The sequence below is a fragment of the Acipenser ruthenus genome, chromosome 40 (assembly GCF_902713425.1).
Source record: "Acipenser ruthenus chromosome 40, fAciRut3.2 maternal haplotype, whole genome shotgun sequence".
NCBI classification, from domain to species: Eukaryota; Metazoa; Chordata; class Actinopteri; order Acipenseriformes; family Acipenseridae; genus Acipenser; species Acipenser ruthenus.
In genome coordinates this window covers 4,840,993-4,852,566 of record NC_081228.1, presented here as the reverse complement: position 1 = coordinate 4,852,566, position 11,574 = coordinate 4,840,993, and the positions used below count along the sequence as shown (strand labels likewise).

General features: G+C 37.9%; 1 protein-coding gene across 2 annotated transcripts; it reads right to left on the bottom strand.

The window, feature by feature from the left end:
- Positions 1-313: 313 nt before the first annotated feature.
- LOC117397311 (lens fiber membrane intrinsic protein-like) lies at positions 314-6,282 on the bottom strand. Of its 2 annotated transcripts, XM_059010378.1 has the most exons (6): positions 6,125-6,282; positions 4,504-4,643; positions 3,024-3,199; positions 1,798-1,947; positions 1,261-1,395; positions 314-518 (listed from the first exon to the last, which is right to left on the bottom strand). In XM_059010378.1, the coding sequence occupies exons 2-6, from the start codon at positions 4,596-4,598 to the stop codon at positions 457-459; spliced, it is 618 nt and encodes a 205-aa protein (XP_058866361.1). In that variant the 5' UTR covers positions 4,599-4,643; positions 6,125-6,282; the 3' UTR covers positions 314-456. The 2 variants fall into 2 exon arrangements, with proteins under 2 accessions (XP_058866361.1, XP_058866362.1); XM_059010379.1 differs by lacking the exon at positions 4,504-4,643 and having other exon boundaries at positions 6,125-6,279.
- Positions 6,283-11,574: the final 5,292 nt, after the last annotated feature.

Here is an 11,574-nt window from a genome sequence, read left to right as displayed (position 1 = left end):
GAGCCCTAACCACTACACCACACTGCTGCCCTAATAGTGCAGTGAATCCATGGGGTCGTAACTTATTCAGGTTGTTGTGTTTGTTTTGTTTCTAACTTTTATTCATTTTATATCAGATAATCTTTGCCAATGAACACATGGCTGTTAGGCTGCTACATCTGATTAGCATTGGAACATAAGCTCTAATAGTAATGTGAAGATGCAAAGATGCTGGTTTTAGTGATTTGTACACGTGTGTGTTTGTGCAGCAGAGATTGTTTTCTCCTCTATCATTCAATCCCGTTGTATCATTGTGCATTCACTCAGAGACCGGTTAACACAACATTATTTCATTGCTTTATTATTTTATCATTGTCGTATGAGAGTCAGCATCCCAGCTTCAAAATGGAAATGGCATTCCTGGATTTCAAATTCAGTGAATCGCTTTCCCGTAGCAAATGGACCAGGCTTCTTCTCCTAGTGTGGGCTTGTGTTTCTGGGGCACTCGTGCATACGGTAGGCACACATGTAGAAGATCCCTACAAAACAAACATGGTTGGTTTTCATTTTGGAGCTTAAGTACACATTTACGATTGAGTGTATTCACAAAATGAATGCTGACAATATTCATTGATATTTCACTACTACAAAAGAGGCTTCCTGCATATCCTAAACAATATAACTAAATGCTTCTGGAACCCTTATCAAGGTTCTATAGAGAGATTCTTATATAAAGTAATTCAATATAACATAATTAAATACTAAACTTATATATATTATAGTTTTTTTTTTCCCCACAATGTTTCGGTATGTTTAACATACCTTTGTCAAGGTAGAGTGTGTTTGAAAACAAACAATGGCAGTACTTGTAGGCTTTTGATGCCATGGTAACAACACTCACTTATACCCATTAATGTGCTTGTGATGTTTTTTACAACATAGTTAATGATTTAACAATCTGCTATGCCTTTCTAGTTAAACCATCAGGTTTAAATATTTAATAAAGTTTATTTATCCATTTATTTTCCTTTATTATTCTATATTGTACATTATCTAATTGTAATTCTTATATATATATATATGCAACATTCCTTCTTCACTAAGTATTTGGCCTTCTGAAATTAGTAATACAAAAAAAAAACATTAGACATTCAAAATGTAGATCTAGTTCAGTATTAATTCCATGTCACTGTTCAGTAAATTGTGACCCCTTTAGCTTTGACACTGTTTGACTCATGTGTGCTTCACTGCAGCAGTGCTGATAATAGGAGCCTTGTGTACCTGAGAAGAATGTGAGGACGGCCGCCACCCAGCCAGTGATGTAAGACCAGGAAAATCTCCAATTGCCATACCGCTTCCCATAGTAATTCACTGTCACCCCAGTATACACAGCCATAGCCAGCAATACAAAGATGCCTGCAAAGACAGAGCACACAAGGCTCATGTGAAGAGCTTATTTCAAATGTCCTAAACCTGGGGTTCTCAAACTGAGCAGGGTATTTATTCACTTTATTTGCATACCTGCTCAGTAGCCTGCAATGCATATTGTGTATAGTGTATCTTTTTGTAAAAGCAAAGTAAACCAATGTTATGATTGATGTGACAGTAATATTGTTTACACTAACTTCCAATGGACTCCTGTGTGTAGTGCAGAGCCCCTAGTGGCCAGATGTTGTCAGTGCAGTTTTCTTAAAATGATTTTAATTGAGAAGGTTTCCTAATGTTTTCTTTTTTGGACAACCCTCTGATAGGTAAGCGTATAGCAGCGATGGGACAAAAAACAGCAGTAAAATAGTTTAAAAAAAAATCGCAACTTACATGAAATGAAGAAAAGAATGCCTGCGGCAAAGGTTTTGTCGAACCTTTCGAAGGAGGAGTAGTGGATGAACGCCAGGATGCCAATGATGATACCAATGAAGCAGGCCAGTAAGGAGAGAATCATAAAAGCCCGGGTAGCATCCCAGTAAGCTGGCATGGGCACAGTTTCAATACCAGAGTCACGGATCAGCGATTACACACACATCATATGCAATGCTATTAACCCCTTGGGGTCTTTAATTTCAGTCACATGTATTACTTCTTTTTTTATGTATAAAAATACCTCTCTGTTAATTTTGCAAAGCTAAGACCAAACTTCAAATTAATATAACGAAGCATTTTAAAGCAAGTGCAAAGGTAATAATGACACCCGGAGGGGAATGAAACAATTGTAACTGTTCTACAACAAGAACCAGCTTCCTTGCATGAAGAACGATTACATTATTATCCCTGGGTCTCTGAAACAGTCTCAAGTTCTTTATTACTCATTTGCAAGGAATGTTTTTCTTTTAGCGAGTAAGTGGTTAGAAAACATGTCCCTGTGCGTCATGTACCCTACCCACACTGGCTAAGCAATGTGCAATCATCACGTCTTTAAAATGCCATTTGAATGAAGGTAACGACAAGCAAGTGGTTTCAACACGTCTTGATCACACACTGCTGATGTATTGTGTTTAAAGTTTTAGTTTCTCTGTTTTTTGCACGTTGTAAGCTTTTCTTCCTAAATAGTGGTGATATTCAATTTAAAGCGATTAGAAATAAAAGTGATCAGTCACAGCTGAGGCCGGTAGATGCTGGTGGTCCATCAGGGCTTGAGTCATGAATCTCATGTGAAATGTGATTGCTGGGCTGAGCTTTACCCCCAGGGAGTGCACTATAGTCACAGCGCAAAACTACACAATTCAGTCTCTGCTTGATGGAGGTGCAGGACTGAAGAGCAGTGAGCGCTCAGGCCAGGACTGAAAAGCTGTAAGGGGGGAGCCTCTCACTGCACCTGCCGGCACCATGCCGGACTGAAGCCAGTGGTATTGTCCCTTAACTAACGTGAGCACTAAATTCACAAAAGAAAAAGACCTGCCACTGTTTAGATTCCTACCAACGACCTACTCTTTCTGGGCTGTCATAAACCCTGCTCCGAAAACATATAACACTGTGTTATTCTTTTTTTTGGTAAACTCATGCTCTACTGCGTTACTGTGCTACAGTATATTCTTCCAGTCTCTTACCAATGCTGTCGGTGTGACTATAGCATTTTCCAGTCACACAGTATCTCCATAGTCCCTGGTGCATGTAGTTACCAGAGTGTCGGTACTGCATCCAGTAATCTGTTGCTGTGGAAACAATCAAGAGAATATTCCCTACGCCAGCACAGAACAGCCCTCCGCCCATAAAGCTGTACATCCTGTAACAGACACACGCAGACATCAGTTAGAATCAAGATTCAAGTAATGGCAGCAATTCATCTAATAGGAAGCAGTTTGTAGAGGTGCTGGCTGGCAGATGAAATGTACTTTTTTTTATACAAAGCATAGATTAACCCCTTTATTATTTCACCCATACTGCATTTAGTTAAAGTGATCTTTAATCCTGTACCCAATTATGCTATTGTTACTCTGGAAAAAAAAAAAGAAAAAGCGGTATCATGTTTTTGTGAGTTAGAGAGAATGGGTTAGTGGACTTGACTGTAGAGGAATTACATATATATATATATATATATATATATATATATATATATATATATATATATATATGCCAGCGGGACTCAACAGAAAAGAATGAACTAATTAACTCCAATAAATATATAACATTTAAATAAATAAACAAACAAAATTCATTCAGAAGGATGCGCTGGGGAGGCCAAATCAAGGCTGATCCTCAGAGCCAGCATTGCATGATATAAGTTTATATAAAATAGTGTTAATTAGAATTAATACAGATTTAAAGTTGTAAGTAAAAATGATGTCTCAATATATAAAACACCATTACATCATTTAAGAATAAATCATGGATTTGAACATAAACAATAACAAGTAGTTGTCATGTTGTCAAACACTTATAAATACCTTCAATGTTTTGATTCAAACACAGGCTCCCTTGAGAAAGATGTGTACAACATATCGAAACATTGGGCAGCTGGCTCTTTGAGCTAACATATTATTATTTATTTCTTAGCAGACACCCTTACCCAGGGCGATTTAGAATTCTTACAAGATATCACATTATTTTTACATACAATTACCCATTTATACAGTTGGGTTTTTACTAGAGCAATCTAGGTAAAGTAACTTGCTCAAGGGTACAGCGGCAGTGCCCCCCACCTGGGATTGAACCAACGACCCTCCGGTCAGGAGTCCAGAGCCCTAACCACTACTCCACACTGCTGCTATATATATATGTATGTGTGTGTGTGTGTGTGTGTGTGTGTGTGTGTGTGTGTATTTGTGTAACAAATATTCAAAAAGTTACATGGAATTATACAAAATAAATCTAGTAGGAAGAGATTTCAACAAACGTTTCTTTGAGTTTGCCTTTTGCTTTTGACTGTATTAGACTAGAGTTAAACGACTATTTTAAGGGTTTGCCTTCTTTATGAATTCGATGAATTTATCAAAACTTTCAGGATTTAAGCCCGCCCCCCTCCACACGCACACAACATATGAAACCATATACAGTATGTGCAATTCAAATAATATCTCAATGACCTACACGTTCTCCTGCCCCTGGTGGCCAGTGCTACCTGGTACTGGAATGCAGGTTACAGGTGAGCGATCTGTGTTCATTGGTATTCCATGGTCGTGCATTTCACAGAATGGTCCATCAGCAGTTTTTTTGATCCAGACATATCGCTAGCAGAGAGCAAGAACTTTGTAACTCACAAATGATAGTTTCAGAATCATAACATGGTGTTTCAAGCTATAATATAATAACGGGAGTCCGCAATCAGCAAGTTTCTTTCGTTCGAGACTGAATGTTCTTCCTGCCTGCCAGCTGTATAAATAGTGCTTTGTGAAGAGACTGCAGATACATTTAATTACAGAAGCTTTTAAGAAGTACCAAAGCAAACAACAACTGGGATCAAAATAATTGGTCAATTAGCATTTGGGCGAAAATAATTGCAATCACAGTATCTTTGTCACAGTACTTTATATTATTATTTTATCCCAGTCAGATTGGATAAATGGAGACAAACAACACAAATGATGGTAGTAACACTTTAATTGCAGAGCCATTACTTGGGAATTGCATTTTAATTTATATAAAGTGAACAACATTTCATAATTTAAACCCTGAACCTGATGTTAATTCCCTGTTGTGATTATGCACCCACGCAGGGTCGCTAACATGAATAAGTGCGGACTCCAACATTAATGTCTGCTTCCTTATCTAATTGTTCCATTATTGTTAATTACTAATTATTATTTGCTCCATGCTTTCCAGGAGGCATTGATGCACCACAAGACAACTTAAATAAGATAAAAGCTTTTTGGAACGCTGTCAACATCACAAAGCTGTTTATCCTAGAGGGTTTGTTCTGCAACTCATTTAGTATATTTGCTGCTAAGTAGCAGCTAAAGTAAATAACGCAGTCCACCTTTCAGTGATCCGCCCAGGGAGAGTGTACCAAGGTTGTAACACAAGAGTGATCACTAATTTTGTGGGGCAACTGTCTTACTAATAGACCCCTGTAACTCCATCGTGGCCTTTTTACATCTTAATACCCTAAAAATCGCAAATTGGGCAATCAATCACCCCTGAGGAGAGACCTGAGTGGGATTCATATTAAATTAAAAGCCGCAGTGTTTGCATCATTTATAGAGCCCAAGGTGTTTAGGAAATAATGAAAAAAAAAGCAAAATAACCCGCGCTTTGTAAACAAAATTGTTTGTTGTGGTGCGTAGACCAAAACATAAACTATAAAGAAAACCAAAGCATAGGAAATGATGGAAACAGATGAGCACCTTGCAGCTGCAGAAACATGTGTCTTCAGGACTAAGAGCAAGATACTTGAAGTTATATACTTTCCAAATCTTCAACAGCACAGAAAGGAAGCATGCACACACACACCCACGCACGCACACACGCACACACACACATGCACACACACATGCACACACACAACCTTGAAAAAACAACTCCTCCATTTTACAAGTAGTAAAATTACAAGTAGTCTTAAGTTGCCATGGTTTTTCAGTCAACTACAGTATAATTTTCAACAGTAAATCTGTATACCACAGATCAATATAAGAAAACTGTTAGTTGAACTCACCTACAAGCCATTAAAGTGAAGCTGTGTCTGAAATATTTTGCATTAAAAATACAAACATACCTTTATTATTCCCTTATAGCAATGCTAAATTGCTCTTGAGTCCCAGAATGCCCTATAATGTCAAGCCAGGCAGAATTCCAGCAGCAGTTACCAGTAACTTGTTCTCAATGAGCATCACACACAGAGAGGGCCGATAGAGCCGCCGAACAATGGGACAGAGACTCTGTCAGCCAATCAGGCAGCAATAGTTTTGTAGTTTGGGAATCTGCTGAAAAAACAAAAATATCTAGAGCTTGCAAGTTTAGACAAACTGATGACCAGACTGTTCTCTTCCTAAATACAGTAGCGGAATCTCTTTAGTGGAGGGGCAGTGAAGCGTTAAATTAGTAACTAGTGCTTGTAGCCTGGGTTTGGAATCGGATCTTCACACAAACAACGAGAACAGTCATGGTCACAAATTCACATGCTGCTCTGCTTCATTTGGAATCTGTTGCCACTTTAAGTTAGTTAGGGAAGTACAAAAGTTTTGGGGGTGTTACTCCTATGAAATTCTGTTATAATTCATATTCATTTGTAGCCATTGTTTTCTATTGTTACCTATAACAAAAATAATGGCCACAAATTCCTAATGAATTCCGGCTGAATCCACCTGCATATCTTTTGCACTTCCACTGAGTTCTGGAGTCATTCATTTTGAATTCAGCCCTGTTAATTCATCATGATTTAAAAACATTCAGGTTCCCCTTTCCCCTCCATCCATTCCTAATGAATTGTTTATTCTTAACTAATTAACTCTTACTGGCCACCAGGGGATTGTAAGAAGTGTTAATTCATGCATGAATGCATGCCTTATACATGTGATCAAATCATTGGTTACAAAGGAAGATGGAATGAATACAGGTAATTAAATCCATATGAATTAACAGTTGAAATGAAGGACTTCAGAACTCCGAGGGAGTGCAGAAGATATTCAAGTGTTACTCCTGCGGGATTCAGTCGGAATTCATTATTATGAGTTTGTGGCCATTAGTTTAAAGTGTTACCACTTAACGTCTTGTAAAAATACATTCGGAATCATAGTGAACTTGAAAACAGGCCTATATTTCAATTGGGCCTTGCTTTATTTTAGAGGCACTTCTAGTTTATTAACTGCTGGCAATTAGCTTAGAAACAAATTAACAAGTGCTGTTCATTTAGCGTTGCTAGTTTAGCAAACATATTAATTTACTACAGCTTGCTGGAGAAACAGTTTATACCTTTCCAATAATCTTTCCTTGGGATAGCATGGCAGATCCCATCTGAACAGGAATGACTGCTGAACAGTTTTAGCTGCCCCCCCATGTCTATTTGAAAGACATGTGATCACACTGTCAATAGGGGTCATGGCAGGGTCAGCCAGGACAATGCACAGTACAGTTTCAGCAAAGTGTTGCAGTAGTTATGAAGGGATATATGACCATTCCTTATTGCTTACCGCTGTTACAAGGTTTGCATCAGAGTTGCATTTGCCATTGACAGTAATTACCCCCTGCAGTTATTGAAGGATTAGATTCATAAAAATACTTTACTGCCATTCTTATTCTATATTATCCTGTAAACTTACACAAGTTTACCACTGTATTTTTTTCACAGTATTTCTGCAGTTTTACCATTATTTTCCCATGGTTATACTGTGCAATCTACCCTGGTTTGCCATGTTTCTTAATGTGCTTCACCATACCTCGCTATTCTTTACAATGCTTGCCTATGCTTTACCATGCTTTTGCTATGGGACACTTTCACAAGGGTCACATCATAGTCACACACTGATAGCTCTAGTTTGAAATTCACTGCCAAGGAGAAGGGGTGTGCTACTGTCATACTTTTTTGCCCAAGAGATTCTGGCTCCAGTCGTTCACAGTTCCATCTTAGTTGTTGTTGTGTTTGTACGAGATAATGCGAGTTAAACAACATGCTATTTGTATCTGTTGGCATCTCCCCATTTATTCACACCAAACAGGTTTATCCCTTTAAAATCAAAATTATTACACAAATGACAACCTTTTAGGTAGAGGAAAAATATATTCTGCATGTGTTTATTTTTGGAGACAAAAAGGGAAGCTTTAGTAACAAACCTACCGAGCCAGAGGCGAGATTCAGAATGGTTGAAATTCAACATAATTGCTTTTATGAAAGCCCAATTAGCAATACAAGTCTTTATAACCTGTGAAATATAAATAATTCTGAATAGCCTTTTAAACCTTGGTTTGATTAGTTTTTACACTTTGTTTTGAGTTTTAAACATCAATAGTATAACACGTGCTAATGATATTTGTAATTGTACATACCTGTTTTCATTTCAAAATTGCACAAATGAATACATATTAATTTCATGAAGAAAGCAAGACTGGAAGCAGAGGCTTCAGTTCTATAACAATAATTGTATAAATTAGCAACAAATGAGTTGGATCATGTGCGTTTTGATGACACCAGTGAATGCAAACAGGTGTCTCAGGAATTCATAAATGCAATGTGTATGGGGAAATGTAAATGAGCAGAATACACTAGCCGCTTATTATCTGCAGACTAAACTAAATCAGTCTTCTTCCATTGTATAACCATTTCATATATTTATAGAACATATTTCCATTACACAGCAACAAGCAAATCATTTATACTATATATATATATATATATATATATATATATATATATATATATATATATATATATATATATATAATGATTGGAGTAGTGGTTGGGGCTCTGGACTCTTGACCGGAGGGTTGTTGGTTCAGTCCCAGGTGGGGAACACTGCTGCTGTACCCTTGAGCAAGGTACTTTACCTAGATTGCTCCAGTAAAAACCCAACTGTATAAACGAGTAATTGTATGTAAAAATAATGATATCTTGTAATAATTGTAAATAATTGCTAAGAAATAAATAATAATAATATATATATACACACACACACACACACACACACACACACACACACACACACACACACAAACAACGTCAATTCAAGTGCAGACTCTGAATAACCCCATTGTTTAAATGATTAAAATAGGGCTGTTTATGTGCTGTTGAAGATCTATTGCATGCAAGTCTCTTTAGCGTATCTCCGTATAAATTTGCATAACGCCAGGTTCTGTCTGAAGGATTTTAATGACAGCTGTACAGATTAAAGCAAGTACTCATATTGTTCTTCTTTCCACTCAGAGCAATGTGCTTTGGGAACCACGACAGCCCAGTTTGTGCTGGTTTTATTCTTGCTAACACTTCACTCTTAGTGTCTCTAATTACTGTGTGGTTACATAGTAGCTACTGAGTCAATACATGTGTACTTACACATCATTACAATGTTATTATACATAGTTACAATGCAAGCTTTGGGGTTAGTGTTAGTACACTGTAACTATGCATAATAACATAGTAATTATGTGTAAGTACACATGTACTGTATTTACTAAGTTAATACTCAGTTAATACTCAGTAATTAGAGACACAATAGAACGTGTTGCCATTTTGAGTTTATTAATGGTTAAATTATCTTTTTCATTTTTATATATGTAATTGTGTTGCTTTATCACTGGCCCCTATTGCTGTCTGAACTCAGTATAGATTCACACCCCTGCTGGTGAACCCTCCAGGTCAGGTTTGAGCTGCTTGAGGTTATACACTGTATGCTCACAAAACACCCCCTTCTTTCAGCTTCATAAAACATGGAAACGCAGCTTTTACCCCATCAGTTTCAACCGCTTGGAATTTCTATGAATGGTTTATTAGCTTGTTAGAGAGTGACGGTCTAATGGCGTGCAGCACCTGATGGCCCTGGCAGTGGGTAAGAGGATAATCCCATGGGATGCCCGGGGCACACATGTGCATGTTGATCAGTGTATCAGTGGCCAGGTGCACACTCCCCACTCTCATTGTGTAAGCGAGTTCTTCATGGCTGAGTGTAGTTTCAATCCTGTATTCCGGCAAGGAGTGAATCAGCTGTAGATACAAGCCAATTGCTTCATAGATATTTCACTGATGTTAAAAACCTGCGCAATAACACATTTGATATATTATCTATTTGTTCTTCACAAAAATGCTAGATACATATGCACTGTTACCTACTTTTCAGTAGCTGGGGAGTATAACAATTGCAGCACATTCGTTTGCTGGTTTTTATTTTGTATCACATACTATGCTTGTGGGTGTTCAAAGAGTATTTATCTTTCATAGTTCAATGACCACCTTGTAACAGTGACGTGCCAATAGCAGCTATTATTGTTTTAATTGCTATTTACAAACGATCCGAGCAGCTGACCAGTTTTGCTTGCATCCACTTCATGAGCTTCCCTAGCTGCGTGCATCCCTTGTACAATATAAACAGCCCCAAGGTAGCAGTGAGAAGCTCTCCTCTCAGACTCGGTTGTGTCTGCTGCTGCTCACAAAGGGACACTGTGCACACAAAGGAAACACTTTTTTTTGTTTGATGTTTCTGCTATCAAAGAAAGTAATGTTTGGATTCTCCTCTGTCGCTCCTTCTCTTCAAAACAGGGGGCGCACAATCTCAGTCCTTGATATCCGGACCACTCCTGGTCTGTTCCACCTGTACCCTAAATTGAACAAATTTCACCTAATTTTATGTCCTAATCAGTTAATTATTAAATAATTAAGAAAAGGCCTGGATTTTTGCAGCCCTGGTGTAGTGCCTCCATCGTACTTCCTTACAACCCCTACACATTCAACCGCGTTTCTGCTTTTCTTTTCCCACAAGATGAGGGACAGCGGGTGATTTTATTTGGTCTGCTAGCACGCTCACCTGTTGGAGGGTAAATGGTCATTCGATGACCTCTATCTCCCTCTCTCTCTCCTCCGTGGCCCAGGAAAAGAGACTGTGCTTTGTAGCTTTTAATTAGTGTTGGATATTATCACACAAATCTCCTTTTTAAATCTTCCCATTGTTTGTCCTCATGCTTGCTTTTCTATTGGAGAGCTGCATTGTATTGAGAGTTTTTTTTTTTTCCTCAGGGCTCAGCGAAACATTTTGCAATTAGAATATAAACTAAGCCAGATGGGGCAATGCTTTCTGTGGCAACGAAGTCAGGTATATGGAAGAAACATGTTTGTTTAATTCCAAAAGAAAATGAATATATGTCTATTGATAATAATTAAGCAGCTCTTCTACTTCTTTCATGTCTGCATTGTGCGTGGCATGTCTCCAGATGGACATATTTCCCCTTGTAGATAACCTTCTAAGGATCAAAGGAGGATAGTCGGTCCATTATATGCATTAGACTGAGCTGCTCAAACCAATTGATGACTGCAAAATAAAGCAGAAATGGATTTTTCAAAGATGTGAGTGGCGCACTTTACTCATAACTTTTTTTTTTATATATATAGACTGCTGCCTGTTTTGTTCTATTTCAACTTAGCCGGTATGAGGGCATTTTATATCATCCTGCACACACAAGTGGGCAATATCTCTCAGCAATGGAAAAGCAATTCTGGATCAAATGCATCTTCCGATAAAGGTT

What these genes read in the sequence shown, in the direction of transcription:
- LOC117397311 (XM_059010378.1), bottom strand. Translation starts at nt 4,598, where the DNA reads ATGCACGACCATGGAATACCAATGAACACAGATCGCTCACCTGTAACC. An exon ending in CACCAGGGGCAGGAGAACGT is followed by an intron (nt 3,200 to 4,503) that starts GTAGGTCATTGA and finishes TGTCTGTTACAG; the next exon opens with GATGTACAGCTTTATGGGCG. An exon ending in CATTCTTTTCTTCATTTCAT is followed by an intron (nt 1,396 to 1,797) that starts GTAAGTTGCGAT and finishes CTGTCTTTGCAG; the next exon opens with GCATCTTTGTATTGCTGGCT.